This window comes from Panthera onca, chromosome C2, assembly GCF_046562875.1.
Source record: "Panthera onca isolate mPanOnc1 chromosome C2, mPanOnc1 haplotype 2, whole genome shotgun sequence".
Taxonomy (NCBI): domain Eukaryota; kingdom Metazoa; phylum Chordata; class Mammalia; order Carnivora; family Felidae; genus Panthera; species Panthera onca.
The window spans coordinates 148,231,508-148,258,020 of NC_138347.1; the positions used below are offsets into that span (position 1 = coordinate 148,231,508).

Below are 26,513 nucleotides of genomic sequence, written 5' to 3' on the forward strand. Positions count from 1 at the left end.
GCTTAAAACCCTCTTCTGTAAAAAAGTAAGCATGATACATAATAAAGCAAAACACCCAAGTAACAGGCATAACACACGATGTTCCCATCCCATCTGTTGGCCAAAGTCCTACTTTTGAGTATCAGCATTCAGTAATTCACATTAAAAAGTGGAATTTGGGGTGCCTGGGTAGCTCAGCTGGTTAAGCATCCAACTCTTGATTTCGCTCAGGTTCTCATGATCTCACAGTTTGTGAGTTTGAGCCCCACATTGGGCTTCGTGCTGACAGTATAAAGCCTGGAGCCTACTTGGAGTTCTGTCTCCCTCTCTGTCTGCCCCGCCCCTGCCCCTGCTCACTCGTGCGTGCTCTCTCTCTCTCTCTCACAAATAAACATTAAAAAAAATTTTTTTCGATAGACTTTATCCTTTATTATTTCTCTCACTTTCACACTGACTAGACATGAACTGAAAACCACTGAGCTTAATTCAATAAACATTTACAACAGCCAATAAATGCTAATACCAATGGTTATTAACAGTTCCTATGCTCCAGGTCAAAGTCACACTGAAGTAATAGTTTTTAATCAACAAATATGCTATACATTCTACAGTTAAACTGCTGTTAAATTAAGATGCCAATTTTTAACCTATCTACCAAATAAGATTAAAATGAATAATCCTTAGTGTTAGCAATGGTGCTAGACAAATAAGAACTCTCTTATACTGATGGTAAGAATGTCAAATGGTACAACTTTCCTAAAAGAGTCGTTAAAAAAAAATAAAAATAGAAAAAGACTGTTTGGCAATATCAAGAAAGACTCAAAAGATAAATACTTTTGACCTAGCCATTCCACTTACAGGAATTTATCCCAAAGATAATATTGGGCAAGCAGAAAATTAGATGTAACAATAATAATCTCTCATAAATTATAATTATGGCATAGCTAAATATATTATTCAGTCACTAAAAGGGAGAAACCAAGTCTATTGTCATAAAATACATAAATTAAAAAATCTGATTTTTCAAAACAGTATGTAGGATATGAGCCTATTTGTTTAAAAAACAAATATAAAGGGGCGCCTGGGTGGCTCAGTTGGTTAAGTGTCTGACTCTTGGTCTCAGGTCAGGTCCTGAGCTCAGGGTTGTGAGTTCAAGCCCTGCGATGGGTTCTATGCTGGGCGGGGAGCGTACTTAAAAAAACAAAAAACCCCACAAATACACACACATATAGAAAAAATGAACACGGTATCTTCAGGTGGTAGGATCATGTATTATTTTCTTACCTTCATAATTTTTTTCTCTCACTGGGACAAGAAACATGTATTACTTTATAATTTAAAATAGTGACTTCCAGGGGTGCCTGGGTGGCTTGGTCAGTTGAGCATCCAACTCTTGATTTCAGTGCAGGTCATGATCCCAGGGTCATGAGATTGAGACCCAAGATTCTCTGTCTCTGTCTCTCTCTCTCCCCGTCTCTCAGTTCCTCTCCCTGCTAGTGCTCTCTCAAATAAATAAAATAGTGACTTCCAATTTTGAGAAGAAAATGCTTTAAGACATAATTTCTTTTAGTTCTTTTTATTTATTTTTAAATGTTTATTTATTTGGGAGAGAGAGTGCACAGGAGGGACAGAAAGAGAGAATCTCAAGCAGGCTCCACACTCAGCAAAGAGCCCAATGTGGGGCTTGATCCCATAAACCTGAGATCACCTGAGCGGAAATCAAGAATCAGACACAGGCTCCTGGGTGGCTCAGTTGGTTAAGCGTCTGACTCTTGATATTGGCTCAGGTCATGATCTCACGGTTCCTGAGTTCGAGCTCCACACCGGGTTCCTCATTGACAGTGCAGAGCCTCCTTGGGATTCTCTCTCTCCCTCTCTCACCCCCCTCTCCTGGCGCTCTCTCTCTCTCTCTCTCAAAAATGAATAAACATTAAAAAAAAAAAAAAGTCAGACACTTAACTGACTGGGCCACCCAGGCACCCCTCTTTTAGTTCTTTTAATCCAAGTATAAAAAAAACCTCAGTTAACAGATCAGAAGGTTGTGATTTATCCACAATCCCACAGCTTCAAATGGTAGAAGGGGCTGCTCTACCTGGTGCCTCTAGGTGAGGTTCCATCAACTTGAGCTGTCTTGGCCTATTCCACTAGGTTTTGGCTACTGTAACATGCTTCCTTAGTCTGTAGCCCCCAGTGTTCTTCCCGCACCCCCCCCCCCCCCCGTTTCTTAGCAAAATTTTATTCAGATATCAGCTTTCCTGCAAAATCTTAAGCAACCTATTTAGTAATTATTTCATACTGACATATTTTATTTCACTTTGAGTCTTTACCCACAGAAGTTTATAAGCTCCTAGAGGGCAGGGATGGAGTCCTGTTTATGTATTTTCCACAAATGATTCAGCAAAGCATTTTATACGTAGCACATTCTAATAATGTTTGACAAACAAATGAAAGAAGACATAATCTGTTTTTACCCCTGATTTTTTAAGTAAAATAAAGCCTCAAAAGATCAGACCATGGTCACTCACTTACTGGTCCTTTCTTTTTCCTAACTCAAGCTGTACCCCCTTATTCACCTGTGCTCAAGCTCTCTCTCAGCGCTGGAAGAGATATATGAACTCCTCTTAACACCTCTTACACCTATGTTCAGACTATGCATCTAGCTGGAATAACAATGATACTTAAATAAAAGCTGTTCATCATTCATTCAACATTTATTTCCTGAGCCCCTATCACGCACCAAACATCATATTCCATCAGCCAGAAACCTCTATTAACTGGCATCTGTGCTTACTGACAAAACTGATGCCCATAATACCCTAAAGCAGGAGTCTACAAACCTCAGCACACAGGCAAAATCTGGTCTGCTGCCTGTTTTTGAAAATAAAGTTTTGTTAACCACTGCCACACCCATTCATCTATTTATGAATTACTTATGGCTGTTTTGGGGCTATAAGGGCAGAATTGAATAGTTACAACAGAGACCATATAGCTCACAAAGCCTAAATTATTTAGTATCTGGCCCTTTACATAATAGGTTGCTGACTCTGACTACTGTAAAATATCAATATGCCACCGGAGTCTCAAAACACTCTATATTTGGCATATTTTTAATAGTGGTAACACATAACATGCAGTAAATAATTTTGTTAATTCTTGAAAAATTACTAATCCGGGGCACCTGGGTAGCTCAGTCGGTTGAGCGTCCGGCTTCGGCTCAGGTCATGATCTCACAGTCTGTGAGTTCGAGCCCCGTGTCGGGCTCTGTGCTGACAGCTCAGAGCCTGGAGCCTGCTTCCGATTCTGTGTCCCCCTCTCTCTTTGCCCCTCCCCGACTCATGCTCTGTCTCTCTCTGTCTCAGAAATAAATAAACATTAAAAAAAAATTAAAAAAGAAAAAGAAAAATTACTAATCCAATATCATCCATATCAGTACCCAATACGTGGTAACATTCCACTCTTTGCATCATATTCCCATAACCAGTCATTCCTAAAAAGAGCATTAACATACTTCCAACTGATAAAAATCTGTGTTTTCTAGAAGTCCTGGAACTTTGATGATCTTTGATCCCAGCTCCTCACAAGTTAAGAGTTTCAGACTGAATAGTCTCATTATTTTCAAATTTAGTCCTCACACAGAAGTTACTTCTCTGAACAGATCTCTGGTTCCACCATGTATCTTGAGGTTTCCTACCAATAATTCAAGCATAATAGAAGCTATTTTATTCCTGAAAAGAATGACTGTTTCAAACATACTTCCTGAAGATGCTCAGCATTTTGTGGGGCTTTGTTGGCTGCACACAATCCTGGAATGGCGCCTTCAGGGAAAAATAGACTCTAGGCTTCTTCCCTGGGTGGAATCAAACAGCCACATTTACAAGGAAAAATAAATTTTTTTTTTTTTTAAGATTTTAAGCAATGTCCACACCCAACGTGGGACTCAAACTTACAAACAGGAGATCAAGAGTCACATGCTCTACAGACTGAGTCAGCCAAGCGCCCCAATACTTTAAGCTCAACTGCAGTAGTCCTCAAAATATTTCTTTAAAAATATTTAATAACCTGGGGCACCTGGGTGGCATACTCATTAAGCACCTGGCTCTTGATCTTGGCTCAGGTCGTCATTTCACTGTTTGTGAGTGTGAGCCCTGAATCGGGCTTTACACTGATGGGGCAGAGCCTGCTTGGGATTCTGTATCTCCTTCTCTCTGCTCCTCCCCCATTTGTGCTCACTTTCTCTCTCTCTCTCATTCTCTTTCAAGATACATAAATAAAAATAAACTTAAAAATATTTAATAACCCACAGCTTTGGAATTAAAAAAAATTATAGAATGTGGTATCAGACAAGATTTCAGAGGTCACTAAATCCAAATATATTAATTTATAGATGAAACAGATGAGGCTTACCTGATTTACCCAAGGGCCAACTAGTTTTCATTAATTTATGTTGGCCTCAAATCATAAAGTTACACTGATGTTCTATTTATAAGCCAGGCACTGGGCCGGGGGGCCAAGATTACAAATGTATCTTAGTAAAATGATGAATTCATTTAATCTAAATCAATGAGATTTTTTTGCAGTGAAACACATGCATCAGAGAATCACATAAAATTCTTTTATATAAACTGTTTAACATCCTACTTTTCCTACAAAGAAAGCTCTCCTTTCTTTTAGGGAGACAGTCCAATGTATAGGCTAAGAATACTGGCTCTGGAGGAGCCTGGGTGGCTCAGTCGGTTAAGCATCCGACTTTGGCTCAGGTCATGATCTCACAGCTTGTGAGTTCAAGCCCTGCATTGTGCGCACTGACAGCTCAGAGCCTGGAGCCTGCTTCAGATTCTGCGGCTCAATCTCTCTTTGCCCCTCCCCAGCTCATACTATTTTTCTCTCAAAAATAAAAACATTTAAAAAAAAAGGGGGGGGGGGGAGGTACCTGAGTGGCTCAGTCAGTTGAGTGTCCGACTTCAGCTCAGGTCATGATCTCATGGCTTGTGAGTTCGAACCCCATGTCAGGTTCTGTGCTGATAGCTCAGAGCCTGGAGCCTGCTTCAGATTTTGTATCTCCCTCTCTCTCTGCCCCACCCCTCAAAAATAAATAAACATTAAAAAAAGAAAAAGAAAGAAAAAGAATACTGATTCTGGAGGTAGGCTACACAATTTAGATTCTTGATGTTGGCTCTGGCTGTGTAACCTTAGGGCAATTTACTTAACAGCTCTGTTTTGCTTCTTGATCTTTAAGGGGATAATCAAATTCTGGAAACAATCTTTACATAGCTGGTACATATAAGTGCTCTATAATGTTAGGTACTATTATTTTCCTTAGGGAGTTTTCTTAACAAAACATAGGAAAGTAACCAAGATATGGAGTAAGTGCCCTTTAAAAAGCAGCTATTAAAATATAATTGCAATCACTGTAGTAAAAGTTGATTAAATATAAAGGGTAAAGAGGAAAAAATAGTTTTTCAAAGGACAATTTATAAGTTAAATCCTACTTAAAGTACATGCACTAGAAGTTCTGCCTTTACTATTAAAAACTTCACTGAAGCTCATTCTCAAAATCTTTCAAGAAAGAAAATGGTTAAACACTAATGTCACAGTGTTTCTGGGTTTCACTAAGGGTCTGGCTTCAGTAGATTAAATGACCCCTTAAACACAAGTGTCATGGCCCAGTGGTGTCCCTCAAGAAGCTTCAGCCTAGAATCCAACAAATATATGGATTTTACTTTATAACAATTACTAGTGCTTTTACTCAAAGATAGCCTTTTTAAAAAGTTATGCAATAGGAAGAATATGTGGCACTTTCTCCCTTGCAAGGACTTATATCAAGTTGGGAAGCCATGCCAGAGTCACAGAACACAGGGTCTTAAAAGCTGTGTGACCTTGGAAAACTCACTTAACAGGTCTTTAAAACTCATTATCTCATCTACAAATTGGTGCTAACAACATCTACGTCTCAGATTTGGAGGTGGTGAAAGAAGGGGGCAACTGAGGAGATAAACTAAGATTTATTTATATGAAAATGCTTTGAGAATGGCTCATAGACATGTATACACTTCTGGTCCCAATCCTTTTCTCCCATAGGCAGGGGGAGGAGAAAGCATGTAGCAAGCTAAGGTAAACTGCGATTTGCATTGCGATAAATAAACCTTGATCATTGTTCCCATTTCAGGTTGTTGTTTCTGGAATAGCAAAACCTTGCTACAGTCTCAGTTTTTGTTTTTGTGTTTTTTAAATACAGGATTCCAGAGATCGCCATAATTCATGAAAAACACTTGAGGGCCAAGCATCCTCCTGCCTAGCACCCTCAAACTCATAACAAAGAAAACCACAATCCCTATTTATACATTTCTTCCCTCCACCAGCACAGACTGAATGCTGCCAAACATGTGATGGTAAAATATCTTTAAGAAATCTTTAGAGGTATTTTAAAAAGTTAATCCTATTTATGTAATCAGTATAAAAATTTGCTCTTCCAGAGCTGAAAAGGACTTTGATGAAAATTCCAATAGTACTCAAAGAAAAAATTTAAATTTCAAGCTTTTGTAACCTGATACTAGACAGAGCCTTACAAACTATTAAGCTCATAAGGAAGGAAATTTAATCTATTCTAAGTATGGAAGGATAGAAGTGTCTGGGGCCTCTAAGTACACTCGGTCGCATACACTGATCCAGTGTCAAAGGCAGGTTAAAAAGGGGGTTAAAAGAAAAGCATGGTGCAACCTCAGCACAAATTAGGAACATCAAAAATGAACAAAACTGTCAATTTTGTTTCACCACAAACAGAACCATCTAATAGTATCTAACACATACGAATAATTAGGGGGAACTTGCAAAATGAAAACAAAATGCAGGAATCTTATCCTCACAATGACAGTATTTGAAAAGAAGTCTTATTTAACTTAGAGTAATTAAAAATAATCCACTTCAATGAGGTCACAGTAAATCCATTTCAGTTTAGTAACTAAGAGTAATTTGTTTAAATTAGTAAACTTAAAACACTTTCGGGGATTTTTTTTTTTTTTTTTTTTTTGCTTTTGGAACCTAATCTATCTCTGCCCTATTAAATATCACTTACGTGGACACTAATTGAATATTTAAAAAAAGAATTCTGATAAAATATCTTCTAATTCAGTTGACAGAAATCCATCACAAAAGTCACTGTGCTGCTACCACTTTACAAGTATTATCTCATTCAGTCTTCCCCATAACCCTAAGAGGGAGGCATTATTATTTCTATAATATCCATTTTAAAGATGAAGAAACTGAAGTCTGTAGACATCAAGTAACTTGTTTAAGATTATAAGGCTGTGACTGAATCCAGGTTAATCTGCAGTAGGTACTTTCAATCACATTAAAAACAAAGTAAAAACTAATTTTTCAACTAGCTCCATGCAACTTTAAAGAACATCAAGAATCATATATTCAAGATTGGCAGTATTCATGAAAAATAATTTGTTTCTACCTACACATTTCTATTAAAAGCAGAACCTATCAAGTAGCAATTGACTTCTTTGTTTCCTTTCCTGTTTTAGATGTACATTATAGTCTTGAGACACCAACACCAAAGTTTTAAAATTTAACCATCATTTTATAAGCCAAGACTCAATATCTCACATTTAAAGAATATGAAAGAAAGGTTTTCTGTAAATGACTCAGAAGCTAAGCCTGCAAAAATGTGAATCAGTGATTTATTCTCCCTCAATATCCTCTGTGCCCACCCTCAGAATCAGTAAAGAAACAAAATACATAACTTCCAGAGAGCAGAGGAAATACAGGAGAATTGAGACATTAGACCATTTCTCCTTATTACAATCATTTGGCTCGAAGGAACTGGAATAGTAAGGTGTTCTATCGCCTTTTACAAATATCAGAAGTATAAGTGACAATTAAAAAGGCATCTGCAATAAGCGTCCATTGTACCCGAAAAGCTGAATCAAATAAGAACATTTATCACGATTCCCAGGTCTCAATTTCTAGCTTCCCTGTCAATTATACAAAGAGTCAGCTATTAATTATTAATGGCATGCCATTTGCACTGGAGCTCTTGAAAAGAGCCTCCTGCTACTAATTTTTGTTATGAAAGAAAAACCGTCCTTCTTTTCTAGGGAAACCACAAGCCTCTACAATCCCTCAGATGGGATATCGCATTCTGTCCTTCCCACAGGAGACTGTCAGGGCCACCTCCACATGAAGGGGAGGAGGAAGGGCTCAGGGGAGGGCGGTCCCCAAAGGTACCGGGGCCGGGGTCCCCGTTCCCCTGCTCCTCCAGCTGTCAGCGACCGGTCCGGCGGCGGGGCGGGGCGGGGCCAGGCCCGGGAGTTCGCACAAAGCGAGCGAACGGGCGGGCGGACCCTGACCCGGGCCGGGGTGGGGACCAGGCGGGGCGGAGCGAGGCGGGGGACACTTACCCAGCAGCAATACGTTCTTCCCTGCGGGGAGCTTGGAGCGCGAGCGGGTGGAGACCTCGCTGAGGATGCAGGACCTAGCGGGGAGCAAGGCGCACGCTGAGGCCGGGGGCTGGGACCCCACGGCGGGAGGGACGACCCGGCCTCGGCGCGCTTGAGTGGGGGCTGCCCGAGAACGCAGTGGCCTGGGCCCGGCGCCGAGCTTCGGCGGGCACGGGATCCCGAGGTATCCGCAGGGCCGGGAGTGCCAGCGGGGACCCGGGGAAGGGTGGGGTCGTTACCAAAGGTTCTGCCCGTCCTCGTCGTCGCCTGCTGCGGCGCCGCCGTTGCCCGATGTTAGCTCGTTAGCCAAGGGGCCGCCTGCGTAAGTGGAGGCTAATCCCGGCGGAGAGGAACCGAAGGAGCCGACTCGCCCCACAGCCGCCATCTTGGTCGGGAATCACACCACTCCCGGCAAAGCTGAATGAGCTAGGCGGCGGCGGCGGCGGTGGCGGCGGCGGGAACCCGGATATGGAGCGTTCGGCACACGGGAGCGGGGCGGGGTCTGCGGAGGTGGAGCCGCGGGCCCTGCAGGGACTGACGGAGCGAGGGAGGACGCACTGCGCATGCGCTGCTGACTGGCGGGCGCGCGTAAGGAATGCGCGTGCGCGGGCGACCTGGCTGGCGGTTGCCCTGCAGCCCCAGTTCTGAACTCAGAGTAGTGAGGAGTCTCCCGGCCCCCACCCGCAGCCGTGGGCTGCAGCACAGCCGGTTGGGGTGTGTCAGATGAGCAGTGCTCCCTCCCACTCTTCAGTCGGGTCTACAAACCCCGCAGCCGGCGTGGAATTCCTGCACTGTCATTGCTGTCCCCCCGCCCCCCCAACCCCAGATTCAGACTGAACGGCGGTCACCCGCCTACACCGACACTTCCCCCGTGCCAAGATGGGAACGGGCCGCCCCGCCGCAAAAGAGGTTTTGTGCAGCCCGTGTCCGGAGAGTTACTGCGGTCCCAGATTTCTGGGCTCTCTATTTTGCAATCTCACGTGGCGCCGTGTTCCTCCCGTCTTGACCCCACATCTGGAGCAGATTCTCCCAGCCCCTGAGCAGCTGCGTGACAGAAAAAGTATTGACAGGGCTTGCTTTAATAATAGTCTCGAAGTTTTTGTAGGAGATGCTCCGTGTGAGATTTGACAAGACCCAGTAGGTGAGTCATCCATATATCCAGTCAACAGACGTTTATTCAGCACTTACTATGGCAGGCACAGTTGGCACTGGGCATACGCAGATGGAAAAGAACCTAAAGTAGCCCTAAAATAACCCCCTCTCTATCATAACTTTACTGGCTGAATTTATTTGAATGTCTGAGCCCTGCCTCCAGAAGAGTTGGTGGTTTTAAGGCTCTGTCCTGGTACACCTTGTCAGAGCCTTTGCTTAAAATAGTCCAGCTCTTTGTACATTATTGCTGTCATATTTGAAGATCACTTGCTGATATGCAATCTGATCGTTGCTCTTAGGCTAGTGAAAAAATCCACAGCTAAAGACTGTATTTGTTCTACATTAACAGTACAGTTAGAAGCCTAGAAGGCTTTGGAGACAGGTTATCAGTAACCATAGGCCATTTCCTTAACCTCTCTGAGTCTCAGTTTCCTTATCTGTAAGATGGGGATAAAAGGACCTAGAAAATTTATGAAGATCAAATGGGATGATTCATGTAAAATGGCTTAGAACAGTGACTGACAAATCTTGAGCGCTTGATACATGTTTATTATTAATGACTAATGTTTTCCTTTACTGTTCAAACCATTCATATCTGACCAATCCCTAGAATTGATGGGCCTAGTGAACTCCGGCAGCTAAAACTCTTCATTTTTTGTTAGTTTGTATGGTTAGGAAAGGAACTAGAACCCAGTCTTGGGATCCTAGGCTTTCTATGGTAAGGGACAGGGGGAAGGACAGGGACTTCTAGGGGAAACTGGTTGTTAAAGTCACTGCTGTAAAGAAGAGCTGTATACTTCTCTTAGCCCTCTGAGAATTGATTCATTCTCTGTACTTTACTTCCTCAGTCATCTTTTCTTGTCAGAGCATTTTTCCCCCTCAATTTTGTTCATATACAGAGTTGTCAGTTCCATATCATATTTACTTAACCTGGGAAGTATCAAGTGTATAATAGTGTCAGGTTTCTAATGCCCCATGACTTCTAGATGCCCAGTTACCTACTTATATTGAGGTCAAAGTTGTATTTCTTGTGGTTTTATAATATCCCTATGCAGCATTTTCCCATTAAGATGGTTGACAAGGGTGGTCATTTATGAGTGCATACTATGTACCAGGCACACTATGTGTTATGGTTTGCAATCCTCATACATGGTAAAGAATCCGTGAAATTAAGTAATTTACCCCACAGGTTGGCGGTAGATAAACTGAGATTTTGACTTCCCACTGTCCCAAGAGGTTAGGTCAAATTACATTAGGATAAATGTCCTGGCAACTTTAGACGCTGTCATGGTAAATAGCCTGTATAGAAATCTCTACATAACAAACATAGAGAACCTTTGTAATATAAGGAAGACTATAAAAGGAAAGAAGTCCCTTGGAATTTTTGTTACATGAATGGTATTTACAACTGAGCTACTTCCTGTACTATGATTACTTTTCTTTCTTGCCCAACTTTTTGTTACATGTAATATTTGGATTTTCATTTGCTTAAATTTCTATGCCCTTAACTATAATTCAGTTTCAAATTCTTGTCCCAGTTGTGTAAAACTTCTCATTAGGTATTCAAACAATTTCATCTTAAAGACATCTTTAAGAATATTCTGGACTGCTTCAATTTGAATTGATTATTCTATGTGCCTAATACACAGCAGTCATCTGGGGATCTTCTCCTGCCATTATTCTGGGGATTCCCTTTGCTGCATTCCTGTGTTCTCTTCTAATTTTATTAGAGAACTTCACCAGTTTTGTAAGAAAAGGTGTATGGGTACATTTTTGGAGACCTGTGTATCCAGCCAAGGTCTAGCCAGGGAAAAAATGGCATTACTAAGGCAGTGCTGAATGAAAGCTTAAAGAAGAACTATTTGCAAAGGTGTGAACAGTATCAAAATGGGGCTAGCAAGAGCAGGAAGATTTAAGCCTAAAGGGAAAAGAGGAAGGAATGTTGACTAGAATCCAGAAAGAGCTGCAGCTATAGGAAGGGATTGCTCAATGAGATCTATGACTTCAGTAAAGGAACACAGTGCTGAATTCTCTCTTTCTGCCCCCTGGTATCTTGCCAATGTCTCATGTTGGGCAAATCTAACCAGAAGGTGTAGGACAAGAGAATTCAAGTGTAGCAGTCCACGCAAGTCTAACTCCAAGTGCACAAAGAAGGGTAGAGAAGGGTAGACAGTGGATCTGGAGGGACAAATGGAAGATATCCAGCGCACCTTTTACGTTTGAAAATGCATTTAGTCTATACTCACTTTGTGATAGTTTGGCTGGGTATAAAATTCTTATGTTGCTAATTATATTCCCTTAGGTTTTTAAAGGCCTTGACCCCGTGTCAGCTAGATTATAATTTTTTTTAATGTTTATTTATTTTTGAGAGAGAGAGACAGAGAGAGTCAGGGAGGGGCAGAGAGAGAGGGAGATACCGAATCCAAAGCAAGCTCCAGGCTCTGAGCTGTCAACACAGAGCCCAACTTGGGGCTGGAACTCATAAGCCATGAGAACATGACCTGACCCAAAGTCGGACCCTTAACCAATTGAGCCACCCAGTCGGCTAGATTCTAATGTTGCCACTGGGCAATTCAAAGCTATTCTTATTCCTTATCTTTTGTTATGTGTTCTTTGCTCCCCCCCCCCCTTTTGTTATGTGTTCTTTGGAAGCCTCTAGATTTCCACTAACACATTTGCACCTCCATCCACTGTCTGCACTTTCATATCAATTTTCCTGCCAATTATCATAGGAAGAAAATTCATATTCTTACACTAAAACACTTACATACTAGATTCCATCTCTTCTCAACTCTAGGACATTGATCCAACAATTGTCCCCTCTTTCTCTATATAATCATTTTTGATCTCCACTGGATCATTTCATTAACATTATTCCATTCTAAAAGAAAGAAAGAAAGAAAGAAAGAAAGAAAGAAAGAAAGAAAGAAAAAGAGAGAAAAAGAAAGAAAAGAGGTACACCTGGGTGGCTCAGTCAGTTAAGTGTCCAACTCTTGATATGGGCCCACGTCATGATCTCATGGTTTGTGAGTTAGAGACTGAGTCAGGCTCCATGCTAACAGCGCAGATTCTCTCTGTCCCTCTATCTCTGCCCCTCCCCTACTCTCTCACCCTCTCCCTCTCCCTCTCTTTCTCTCAAATATATAAACTTAAAAAAAAAAAAAAAGAAAGAAATCTCTTTTAACCCTACTTCTTCACCAGCTGCTGCTGTATTTATTTCTTCTCTTTAACAGAAAAATTCTTTCAAATAGTTGTCTCTATTTGGTGTTTTCAATTCCTCCTCCCCTTTGCCCTTATAACCCACCTTAATTAGACTTTTGCCCCTCTGACTCCACAAAGACTGCTCTTCTACCTCCTTTTTGCTAAATCCAGATCTCTGTCCTTGTTTTTCTTAACCCATCAGCAGCACATGATACAGTTGGTCACTCCGTGTGGATATCTGTCTTCACATGGCTTCCAGGTCACCATGTTCTCCTTGTTCTTTCCCTGCCTCACTAGCTGCTCCTTCTCAGTCTTCACCATTTCCTCATTTCCACCACTTAATGTTGAAGGACTGCAGGGCTCAGTCTTTGTTCCTCTTCTCTAATTTTGGTGACCTCATCCAGTCTCAAATGTATGATAATTCTCAAATGTATGATACTTTACTTTAATTCTTTATGTACTTTAATATTCAAATGTATGATAAAAACTCCCAAATTTGTCTCTCTAGCCCAGAGCCTCCATGTGGAACTCCAGACTAATACATCCAACTGCTTATTCCACATCTTCACTTGGATATCTAATAGCATATTTCAAACTCAACATGTTCCAAGCTGAGCAATTTTTTTTTAAGATTTAAAAAAAAATTTTTAAAGTTTATTTTTGAGAGAGAGAGACAGAGACAGAGCGTGATTTGGGGAGGGACAGAGAAAGATGGAGACACAGAATTCGAAACAAGCTCTAGGCTCTGATCTCAGGGCTTAAACCATGAGCTGTGAGATCATGACCTGAGCTGAAGTTGGGAGCTTAACCGACTGAGCCACCAAGGCACCTCTTTAAAGTTTATTTTGAGAGAGAGAAAGAGAGGGAAAGCAAGAGCGGGGGAGGGGCAAAGAGAAAGAGGGAGAGAGAGACAGACAGAGAGAGAGAATCCTAAGCGGGCTCTGCCCACAGCCTGACTTGGGGCTCTATCTCACAAACTATGAGATCATGCCCTAAGCTGAAATCAAGACTTGGACACTTAACTGACTGAGCCATCCAGGCGCCCCCCGCCAAGCTGAATTTCTGACCTACCCTGGAAGAAGTTCCTCAACCCAAGGACTTCCCACGGGGTAGCAATTCCTTTTTGCCCAATCTTTCTTGACTTCTCTATTTCTCACACACCCCACATTGAATTCATTAGGAATCCTGTAGTCTCTACCTTCCAAATATACCCACAATCAAACTTCTTATCACTCATCTACTGATACCACCTTGGGCTGAGCTATCATCTTTTGCCTAAATTACTATAAAAAGCTCTTCAACATGGCAGCTAGAGGGATCCTTTAAAAATTTAAGCTAGATCAGGGCCACCTGTGTGGCTAGTCAGTTAAGCATCTGACTTCAGCTCAGGTCATGATCTCACAGTTTGTGGGTTCAAGCTCCACATCGGGCTCTGTGCTGACAGCTCCAAGCCTGGAGCCTGCTTTGGATTCTGTGTTTCCCTCTCTCTCTGCCCCTCCCCTGCTCACACTCTGTCTCTCTTTCTCTCAAAAATAAACATTAAAAAAAAAAGTTTAAAAAATATAAGCCAGATCATGTCACTTCTCCACTCAAAACCCCATTAGTAGCTCCTCATAAAAGCCAAGATCCTTACAATGACCCATGTGGTTGTACAGGACCTGGCCCCTACTGCCTCTCTCAACTTTTCTGCTCCACTCCCTCTCTTGATTTCTCTCATCTAGCCACATCGGTCCCCCTGCTGTCCATAAACATATTGTTTATCATTTTGCTTTAGCTGTTTCCTCTGCCTTGAAGGAGGTGAGGAGCAACCAAGTCAGTATCTTCCCCCAGACAGCCACTTGGCTAACTCCCACTCCTGCAAGTCTCTGCTCAGGTCTCAGCTTCTTGATGAGGTCTACCCTGATCTCCCTGTTTAACACTGCAACCGGAACCCTGCCATTTCTGAGTCTTCTGACCTTACTTCCCTTTCTGTTTACCATAACACTCATTACCTTCTTAGAGGGTATAATGTTTTCTTGTTATTTGTTGAAAGTATGAATAAATGAGAAGATTTACTCCTTGTCACCAGGGTTCTAAAATTTCAGGAGGAGGAGGAGGATGTAGTGTTTGTGTGTGTGAAGAGGGTACAAAAAATTCTGCACTGCAATACTTAAAAGCAGGACCTCCCTTTTACAATATTTTAATTATTTTTTGATATAAAGCTTTCTCAAATGTATTATGTATTCTCTTGCTTTAACAGATTATGTGAATACAGATTTACCTTTTCTTAGAGGTTCTGGACTTAAGTTCATTACTAACAGTACCCTGCTATTATATGAGGAAGTGCTTAGTCCTACTGGGATGCCCCAAGGTGTACCACAAATGTCTTCTTTAGTCTGGTTTCTAATTCAGCTGAGCCTTGGGGTCTGGAAGTGGGAAATGGAACACTACCCAGAAGAGAGACAGCTCTTCCTTTCTCCAACTTTCTGTCTCCTGGGAGCTACATGTCTCTCTTCTTTCTCTGTTGACCATCATCTCCCACTCACCCATCAGCTTCTTAAAGGCTACAGTTGGGTATTTCTTTATCTCAAGAAAAGGTCATTTGGCAGGCGCTAGAGCTCTGCAGAAAAGCAGTTTGGGAGAGGAGCCTTCTGTGGGGCTGAGGTGAGGTGATACAGGTCACTTCATCTTTTTGTTGGGGGGATGCCTTCCTCTGTGTTTGAGAACTGGGACAAGGCAGTCACCCCTTGAGTTGCTTCCTACTGTACCAGCTCCCACGGACTGCCTTCAACAGATTTTCAAATAAGACTGGCTTCACCCGCTGTGCCAAATCTTGGTAATCACAGTTGATAGAAATGCCAGCTAAAAAGCGAAAAGAAAAAAAGAAAAAGAAAGAAAGAAGCAAGATGAGTGGACTCTTGAAGTTTGACTCTGTCAGCAACTCAAATAATAAAATAGTGTTGGAAAGAGCTTCAGGGATTAAATAGTCCCCATCCATCCATCCATCTCTCTCTCTCTCTCTCTCTCTCTCTCTCTCTCTCTCTGTGTGTGTGTGTGTACATATATATATATATATATATATTTTTTTTTTTTTTTTTTTTTTTTTTTTAGTTAACAAAATGGTAATATTAGAACTGGCAGAGCCCTTGCTTACGCTCTCTCCCAGTAGGGGATCCAGGGATCCAATTAGAGGGAAAACAGATGCCCAATGTTGCTTAGTTTTGCTTTTCTTTGAGTCATGTTTATCTCATTCTATGTACCTGCATAGAATGAATGAAATGATGGGTATCTAATTCATTTTTTGGTCACCAGTCCCTTGAATTACAGACCTAACCTCCCTCCTACCTACGATTTTATCAGGTCAGCCCTCACAGAACTTCATAAAGAAATGGTTGGAGAAATAAATACCTGACAGGAGAAATAGACTCTCTTGGCATTTTTGTTTTTCCTTCATAGAAAACACTAGAAAGGGAATCTCCTCTATTTCTAGGTCTCAAGTGAAACCCACATCCCTTTAAACAATAAATACTGTGTATGCAAATGTGTTTGTATACAAGCATACTTTAGGATTAAATTTTATAGAGAAAAAATTTTTCATTTGCTTAGAAATTTATCATTGAAAAAGAATACCTCCTGAATATGTTTTAAATTCCAGGGTGAGGTGATAGTTAAAATTGGCTTTTCATTTCAAACTCAGCTCCTTGCTATGATATCCCTATCCGTTTCTGGAAAATGGTGATGAATGAAAGGGAACAATGTGTAAATCAATTCATATTCATGGATAGTCAGTGCAATGCACAGGGAAAGCAAAGAGACTTATCTTCTAGGCTAAAAGAATGTTTACTCTTCATCTAAATGTTGTAATTCACTGCTTATACATTTTAAAATACATAATAGATAGGATTTTTAGAATGCTTAGTTGCCATTGTGGTTTTAATCTGTTCTCTACCACTGAGAAGAAGAGAGGTTCACTGATTATAGTTAGTTGGATATTTATTACATATATTTTTGGAAGATTGCATTTCCTTGTGAATAAATACTCTAATACTCTGAAGTTCAATTCCATTACCTTTTTTAAAAAAAAGTAGTGATTTTAATGTCACTTCTTAGGTTTCCGGTGTTACACTCTGCCACCCTCCTTACTTCCTACAGGAGAAGATATCTAGTAACTGATTTCATAGATTGAGATCTGCAAACATGAGACAATAAAGATCATTAAGTTTTTCTGCTTTGGTGCTCTACATGAGACAAAATGGAAAAAATATGAAACTCCCTGGTATTTTTAGAAATATGCTGCCTTTTGTAACTGCAGGTGGTATCACATTCATAACAATTTAGTCTGCTTTAGTCTAGAACTAATTATACTTTCTTGGTGCTTTTACTAAAAGTAAGCCCAGAAGTATAACCTATTATAGTCTGTACCAACAAAAGCATTATATATGTTTCTTTTTTCCGCAGATGGCAGAAGATCAAAGAATTGCCCAGTGGGAAGTTTCTTTTAAGCAAAATGAATCAGTTATTTGACACTCTATAAGATCAAAGAGTTGTTTAAGGAGAGTCTAGTGATCCTTAACTTTTTACTACTGGAAAACATAGAGTTGCCTAGTAATGTAAAAGTGAAATCAAGAAGCAGAATGTCCTTTCTGATCTTTCCTCAGTAAATTTAGGTGAACCTCATCTTATATTTCAGTTCATCCATTGGTAAATGAGGAATAGCCAGATAACCCACTGGAATTTGCACCTTGATATATGTAAATAGATATACATATCTATATATGTGTGTGTTTATGTATCTTTGTTTATATGCATATTTTTATACGTGTTAATGTGTTTATATATATAAACACACATAAACACACATATATTATTTTTCATATACTAGCTCTAGACTAGGAACTGTATTAACCATATGATCTCATGGTTTAAAATTTTAATTTTTTGAGGGGTGCCTGGGTGGCTCAGTCAGTTAAACGTCCGACTTTGGCTCAGGTCATAACCTCACGGCTTGTGAATTTGAGCCCCGTGTGGTGCTCTGTACTGACAGCTCAGAGCCAGGATGGAGCCTGCTTTAGATTCTGTGTCTCCCTCTCTCTCTGCCCCTCCCCCGCTCATGCTCTCTCAAAAATAAACATTAAAAAAATTTAAAAAATAAAATTCTAATTTTTAAAAAATGTTTATTTTTCTGAGAGAGAGAGTGAGAGTGCGAACGAGGGAGGGACAGAGAGAGGATCCAAAGAAGGCTCTGTGCTGAGAGCCCCTGATGTGGGGCTTGAACTCATGTAGCCGTGAGATCATGACCTGAGCCAAAGTCGGAGAGTTAACCGAGTCACCCAGGTGCCCATGGTTTAAAATTTTAAATAGCAGCAATATCATACTGATTCTGACATTTTAGACTCTGTCCATATCATCAAACCTAAGTAGTAGATTAAACAATGTTAATGATAAACTGAGTGATATAGACACCTAATTCACATCATTTAGATGAAATAAAATGTTTGGATTCTGTGTTTAGAGTGAGGCAAATGTGAAATGGGTTATAGTCCAGGCACCAGAAACAGACCAATTTCAGTTCTGATCTCAACTCTACCACTTACTGTGTGTCCTTGAAGTTGTTTAAACGTTGAAGCCTTAGTTTGCTCAAGTCTAATAGAATTGTCAAAAAAGTAAATAAAATCTGACATATAGTGAGGACTCTATATGTGTTAGCAGGAATATTTACTCTTATTTGAGACATATTTATAAGGTGTTCTGTAGAACAGAGTTCCTCAGTGTTCAAATGGTTTAAGTGTTCCCCACTTCCCCAGTAGCCTTGTTAAAATGCAGATTCTGGTTTAGTAAGCCTGGGGTGGCGCCTGTGAGTCTGCATCTCTAACAAGCTTCCAGGTTGGTATCTGTACTGCTGGACCACAAACCAAGGGTATGGAGTGGAAAGAACATAGGCTTTGGATTTATCCAGTTATGGACTGGAATCCTGGCTGCATACATGTTAGCAGTATGACCTTGGCAAGGTCAAGCTTCCTTGTCTCTGACATGGAAATAATAATATGCATTTCTAATTAAATAAATTTTCATTAAGTACAAAATATTGCAGGCACTTCACAAATCTAAATTCAGTTCATAAAAAATGAAAAATGCTTTCTTGGTCCCTCCAGTATGGGAGACTGACCGTTTCCCTTCCCGAAAGAGCTGAAAATTCCAATTTTCTTTAAAAACTTATTAGAATTCTGTTATTATGAAATCAACTTCAACATTGTTTTAAAAGTTTGTCATTGTATGCCAAGCAAGTCAATTCATACCAGATGTTGTGGGAACCGATTGGGAAAATGCCCCAGGCAAGTAGTGGGCCTAACCTCACAGGAGGTGGGGACGCCTAGCTGGTTCAGCATGCAACTCTTCTTGGAGTTGTGAGTTTGAGCCCCATGTTGGGTGTAGAGATTGCTCAAAAATAAAAATCTTTAAAAATAAAAAAATAAAGTCACAGTGAGTAGAATTTCTGCAAGTGTAGGTAACTCAGAAAAGAAGCTAGCTCATGAAGCATTGGATCTTACTAGTGCGACTTTTACTTTTTTTAGTATGGAAAATTAAAAACATGTATCACAATAGAGATGTTTAATGGACCCCACATACCCATCTCTAAGCTTCAGTAGTTATCAGCACATGGCCAGTCTTAGTTTGACTCTCACCCTCTTCCTCCGTCTCTGAATTATTTTAAAGGAATCCAAGACGTGGCATTATTTCATCCACAAATATTTCAATATATATCTTTAAAAAATAATGGTTCTTTTTCTTAAAAAAAAAACAACAACCATAGTTTCACTATAATAATCATTTCAAACAAAAATGCAGCTATTAAATTTATATTTAAATTGCCATACAATTTTTACAACAAGCAGTGAGATATACATAGCCCCACACTTAAGAACAAAGTAAATACACTTGTTCCCTAACCATTGCTATTGTCAAAGGGGGCAGAACAATCATTGTCTTACCTGCTGGACTGACCTTCTCAGTCAGTAGCCCTCCTCTCAGGTCTCCCACTGGGTCCTAATTGGTTTGCCAAGTGTAGGTATTGATTTCTGCTCCACATTGTCCTCTGTATTCTGAGGCTTCCCTGCTTAATTCTTTCTAGCTGACAGAGAGAGAAAGAGAGAGAGAGAGAGATGCTGCTTTTCACTGTAGCCAGGAGCAGGGCACTCCTGATAAGCTGGTCTGAGGTCAAGGCTCTCACAAAGATCTCAAAAACTTTAAAACTGGAAGGGACTTCACAGTTCAGCCACTAGATATGAAAACTCAGGGGCTGGGTTGGGTATTAGGGACTTGCCCTGTCTCATGATTACCTAAAAACCTCTCAAAATACAGGCAAGTTATTGCACATCTAATCTGCTATGGTGATAAAATTTCAGTCAAAGAGTTTAATCTCTTATTTTACAACATTTGGTTAGCCTCTCTAACTTCTGCTAAGGGCCAAACTTTCTTTCTCTTTTGATTTGGACATTTAAAAATACGCATGATAAGAGTAAAAATAAAGTTATTAAAGAAGATGAACATCTTTTCAGTGTTATCTCATTGAAATCTTTTTTGAACCCATATGAAATTTCCATTTTAATTTCTAATTATAAAATATTTCAAGTATATAAATATCAAAAGATAAAATATATCTAGTAACATATCAGTATGTATTAGTAATACAATATATACATGATATAAAAGTAATGTAATAGCACCACAGAAAGTTTTCACCTCTTAGAATTTTCTTTCCTTGAATATATTTGACATATGGTATAAATATAAGGTATACAATCCTCTTAGAATTTTTTAAAGAAAGCCCACGCTACTCCCATACTTTTCCGATCTTTTCTTCATCGGTTTTTGTCTTAAAAATAGGTGAACTTAATTCTCATACAGATATCTATTCATACAGTCAATTGTTCTGTGTGTTTTAGATTTTTACATGAATTATACAATGTGTAAATTTTGCAAATCACTTTTTTCACTCAGTGTTATATTTTCAAGATGGAGCCATGTAGACGTATAGGTGGGTTTTGAATCATTTATTTATTTGTTTTCTAATTTTTTAATGTTTGTTTATTTTTGAGAGAGAGACAGAGTGCGAGTGTAGAGGAACAAAGAAAAAGGGAGACATAGAACCCAAAGCAGGCTCCAGGCTCTGAGCTGTCAGTACAGAGCCCGACATGGGGCTCAAACTCACAAACCGCGAGATCATGACCTGAGCTGAAGTCTGATGCTTAACCAACTGAGCCACCCAGGTGCGCCATTGGATCATTCATTTTAATTGCGATATAGAATTCTGTATGAATAAACCACACTTTATTAATTAACTCACTATCCCTCAGAGGAATAGTTAGGTTGTTCTATTAAACATCTTCTGTTACAATTATCACTAGATGCCGTATAGTTTTTGCAAATAGGCTAAATGGCATCTTTGTAAATATATGTTGATTCATTTATTTATGATTATTAGTGTAATAATAAGGTTATGTATATATGCGGGGGCATGCTATTGGTCTTTAAGTATTGAGCCTATATCTACCAATTTTGCTGTACTCTTTTATTCATTCCAATACCTTATAGATTTTCTTGTGGGAAATCAGGTTATTTTAGCTCACTGTTTTTCTTAATATTTTTTACTGTAACAACATAAATCCAAAAATTTATCAGAATTCTAGGGGAAAGACTTGCTGAAAGCTAGAGGAACAGATGGGTTGGTGGCTTTTTCATTTGAGAGAAGCAGCCAGACCTGGGGGACTGCCCACCAAAAGCCCCCATAGAGGGTGTAAGTATTTTTGAAAAAAGTGTGACCTGCGGAACTGGTTGGGACCTCATGAGATGACAGATGGCTGTGTAGTCTGTGATATGATCCCTTCCTCTGTGTCTTTTTTTTTTAATTTTTAATGTTTATTTTTGAGAGAGAGACACGCACACATACACACATACACACACACACACACACACACACACACACACACACACACACACAGCATGAGTGGGGGGAAGGGCAGAAAGAGAGGGAGAAACAGAATCTGAAGCTCCAGGCTCTGAGCTGTCAGCACAGAACACGATGTGGAGCTTGAACTCACAAACTGCGAGATCATGACCTGAGCCAAAGTCGGAAGCTCAATCAACTGAGCCACCCAGGCGCCCCTCTTTTTTTTTTTTTTTTTTAAAGTTTATTTAAGTAATCTCTACACCCAGTGTGGGGCTTGAACTCACAATCCCAAGATCAAGAGTCACCTGCTCTTCCGACTGAGCCAGCCAGGCACCCCCCACTTTCTCTGTGTCTTAACATGCTTTTAGTAAAAATGAAACAATCACGTGCTTGGTCTCATTGATATTTTTGCGGGAACTTCTAAAGAAGTGGTGTTTTATATGTAGACATGATGCAGGGGTGATAGGGCTGAAGCTGCCTTACAACCACTGAGCCAAGATCCAAACAAGCATGAGGAGGTGGAGCCTGAAATCCTGGAGAAGGACTGCCCAGCCTCCACAAGGAGAATTTAATCCAACTTACCTTACCCTTTTAGAATGGGAAAGCTCCTAAGTGGCATTTGGGTTTTCATTGACCCAACTCGTGTTCTTCACACGCCATCAAAAGACAGGATTCACTCCTCCCCCCGACCCCCCAACAAAATTACTTCTTTCAAGTTTTCAGTTTGCTAATTCTTTGGCTTTCATTTAGAGTGTTTGTGATCATGAGAAAAAATATCACCCTCAAATCATCTCCTTAATGGCTTGTCATAAGGGCAACATTCCATTATTAGATTCATTTCCTCAGGGCTCTCTACACATATAATGAATTATGGTCTTATATTAGCTGAGGAAATAACAAACTAGCATTGGATAACAAATTAATGTACATTAGTTTATCCATATAACTCATCACTATGGGAGAAGGAGAAAACAAGGGGGAACAGTTTGGATTCTAAGGGCAAACTACCTGAGTTGAACCCTTACTCTTCCACTTACTAACTCTATGTTATTTGGGACCATTACTCAACTGCTGTATGCCTCAGTTTATACATCTATGAAATGTAGATATTAGTAGTACTTAACCACAGAGGATGGCTGTTTTGCCAAGCACTTAGAACAATGCCTGCCACATAGAAAGTGCTATTTATTATTAGGCTTCATTATTTAAAAAAAATTTTTTTAATGTTTATTTATTTTTGAGACAGAGCATGAGTGAGGGAGGGGCAGAGAGAGAGGGAGACACAGAATCCAAAGCAGGCTCCAGGCTCTGAGCTGTTAGCACAGAGCCCGATGTGGGGCTCAAACTCACAGGGTGGGAGATCATGACCTGAGCTGAAGTTGGACGTTTAACCGACTGAGCCACCCAGGAGCCCTTATTAGCCTTCATTATTTTTATTAGAAAGCAAAACTGAAGGCATGGCCCAAAGGACAGATCATTTTGAGGGAATAATTAGATGGGGAAAATCTACCTACAGTGTATGGCTAAAACTAAACAGTTCGGGGCAATGGAGAGAAGGGGCATCTAAGTTAAGAGTGGGAGCTTTGAAGAAGAGGTACCAAATAAAAATGATTTCTCTTTTAAAGTTTCAGACAGAACAATTTCTAGATGCCTAGTCCTGGCATTTGGGGGATTAGGAAAGTTCTTCATCATATACACCTTCCACAGTGATGAACTTCTGCTGCAGTTAAGGCAGAGTAAAAGGGTACTCCCAAATTCAGTGGCATACAACATGAAGCACATATTGATTGCTGTGGATCTGCAGGTCAGTGTAAATTGGTTCCAGATTGTGTGTCTGCTCCATGGGGCTTATTCTGTGGTCCAGGCTGAAGGCTAGACCATGCTCTTCTCCTGGTGGAGGTCAGAAGCTTCCAGAGGCCACATTCCATTGGCCAAAACAAGCCATATGGCCAAGTCTGACATCTATGGGATTGGGAAGTACTATTTTCCATGGAGGTGGGGAGGGAAAGAGATGGGGGAAATATATACTGAACAACAGCCTTACCTTCTGCACCTTGCATCTAAGACTTCATAGTTTTGATCATGTCTCTTGTCAAACCTTTGTTTTTTCAGACCGAGGAATTAAAATCTCTTCTCTCTTGATAAAGAAGTCACTCCCTTCCTGCTTTGTTCTCCCCTCTGATTCTCCTCACCTTGTTGGAAGTGGCCCAGTTTGTTGGTCTTCTTGATTGTATATACATATTGAACTGTTGGACTTTAGAGTAAAGTTGGAAATAGATTCCAGTATTCTTTTCTGCGATCAGGATAAATAAACTAAGTGAAAGGAAACTAACATTTTTGGAGTCAGCTACATGCCAGGCACCAAGCTGTATATTCTGCATACCATGTTAGGTATTCTTCATTTGTTCTCTCCCCTTCAATCCTCAGAATCAAATGCCTCTAGGGACTAGGCAGGCAAATGAATGAAGCAAGTAGGGTATAATTTTCTCATTTCATATGTAACTGTATTCACAGAAGTACAGTTTATTTTATTCTCAAAAAGAACCTCTGTTGAAATTTAAGCCCCATTTTTTAGTTAATTTTTAGCAGGCATTTTTGCCCGACACCCAGCTCTTCCTATAGGCCACTTCAGAATAGCACATTAAATTGCCTTCTTTTGACATGGCCACGCTTTGAACATTAAACATTTAGAAATGTTCTCTCCTCTTCCACAAAGAACACTGCTCGCTTGTAATTTCACATAACCCTCATGATCTGTATTTAATTTCCCCACTTTTGTTATTTTTGTTAGGAATATGCATACACAGATATTTCACTTTCCTCTTGATTATAAGAAAATGACTACAAGAATGATGTCAAGTGGCAACTTACATTCCGCTGTATTGTCGGGGCTTATTAAAGGAAATGTCTTCTAGAGGAAATGGTGAGGACATTGGGGAAAATGAGTGCAAGATGGGGAGGCATCACCCAGCTCTAGACAATTATTGCTATTTAGGAATTCAAGCCCAGCATTGCCAGATCGTCTTTTTATTTTTTTTAACATTCATTTTTGAGAGAGAGAGAGCATGAAAAGGGGAGGGGCAGAGAGAGAGAGAGGGAGACACAGAATCCAAAGTAGGCTCCAGGCTCCAGCTGTCAGCACAGAGCCCGATGCAGGGCTCCAACCCACGAACCATGAGATCATGACCTGGGCTGAAGTCAGATGCTTAATCAACTGGGCCACCCAGTTGACCCTCTTCTCATTCTTAAGACGAGTCAGGAATACAGATTTTGTGTATGTGTAAAATTTCCCAAATTTAAAAATAATGTGACCAATTCCCCATACAAAAAGCACACCATACAGAATCACATGCAGGTGGCCAGAATTTTCCTCCATCTGGTGATGCAAGGAACCAGGATCCCTTTATCTTATGATGCTGCCAACTCAGTGTATGGTTTCCAGGGCCCCACTGCAGGGGAAGGAAGAGATAAAGGTGCACACCAGCTCTTAGGTGCCTTGGCCAGGAAGTAACATACAGCATTTCATTTCGCAGGCCATTGATGAGGTGGGGTTGCTTGATTCCAAAGAAGGCAGGGAAATGAAAAGGAGAAGTCGGATATTTGATGACTACTAACTGCTCCTATCGTAGCAATTAGTTTAAAACAAACAAGCACACAAACCAGCCAGATCTCTGGGCAGATCAAACAAAATATAAGACAGTCTAGATTCAATCTGGGAGCTGACATACTAGAGTCATTTTACACCTGGAAACAACTAGGGCTCAAAGAGGTAGAGGGTCTTGTCCAAGCTGTATGGCTAATGAATAGCAGAACTCATATTATTTTCCACACCATTCTACTACTGGGTATTTTTTTTTTATTGATTTTCTAGTATAGATGGGTATCCATGCTTCCTAAATATCCCTTAAAATTAGCCTATGTCTGATATTAAGTAAAATTTCACAATTAACGAGAACTTTATGAACTCTGATTAATATTTGATTTATAGACTTTGGTGTAGTCCAGTGTCTCAAACCTGAGTGAGCATGAGAATCAGCTAGAGAGCATGCGTGTTCAGACGCAGATCACGGAGCCCTTCCTCAGAGTTTCTGATTCAGTGGGTAGGAGTGAGGGGTAGATAAGAATTTACATTTCTAACTAGTTTTCATGTGATGTTGTCCTGCCCGTTTGGGGGAAGCACTTTAAGAACCACTGGACTGGAATTGGGTTCTAAGTTCTAGAATCAGCCCAGACAGCAAATTAATCACCTTGAGAGGATCACTTGGCTACTGAGTTTCTACTGTGTCATCAGTACTATAAGCATTTTGGGTCAGTTCTGCCATTTTATGAGTCCATGGTTAGGAAATATCTTAAAAACAAACAAACCAACAAACAGTGAAATGTCTGGGGTTGGTTGAGGGAGTGCATATTGATTAGGAAGGAGCAAGAGGAAGATCCTGGGAATGTTCTAGTTCTTGATCTAGATGGTAGTTATGTGTGTGTACCTAGGTAAAAATTCATTAAGCTGTAAATTTAATGTACATTATACATACATATGCATGTTAACCTCATCAAAAAGATCAAGAATATTCTTGCCAAAAATAAAAAATTTAAAATATTTTTACACCGATTCTGATTTCTTGTATGAATTATTATTTTTATTTTTTTTAATTAACTTATTTAAATTCAAGTTAACATACAGTGTAGTATTGGTTTCAGGAGTAGAACCCAGTGATTCATCACCTACATACAACACCCAGTGCTCATCCCAACAGTGCCCTCCTTATTGCCCATCTCCCACCTAGCCCATCCCCCACCACCACCACCACCCC

At 40.3% G+C, this 26,513-nt stretch overlaps 1 protein-coding gene and 1 long non-coding RNA gene across 2 annotated transcripts in view; one reads left to right on the forward strand and one right to left on the reverse strand.

The window, feature by feature from the left end:
• Nucleotides 1-8,918, reverse strand: part of DYNC1LI1 (dynein cytoplasmic 1 light intermediate chain 1) — a 43,212-nt gene extending 34,294 nt beyond the window's left edge. The window contains exons 1-2 of the mRNA XM_060638439.3: nt 8,663-8,918; nt 8,385-8,458 (exon numbers count right to left, since the gene is read on the reverse strand). Of these exons, the coding sequence (XP_060494422.1) occupies nt 8,385-8,458; nt 8,663-8,808 (220 nt within the window). The 5' untranslated portion in view covers nt 8,809-8,918. The remainder of the gene's footprint in view (nt 1-8,384; nt 8,459-8,662) is intronic.
• Nucleotides 8,919-9,057: 139 nt separating this feature from the next.
• Nucleotides 9,058-26,263, forward strand: LOC132682976 (uncharacterized). The gene is made up of 3 exons (XR_009611971.3): nt 9,058-9,564; nt 20,852-21,022; nt 23,815-26,263. It is a non-coding gene; the product is annotated as an uncharacterized LOC132682976 (long non-coding RNA).
• Nucleotides 26,264-26,513: the final 250 nt, after the last annotated feature.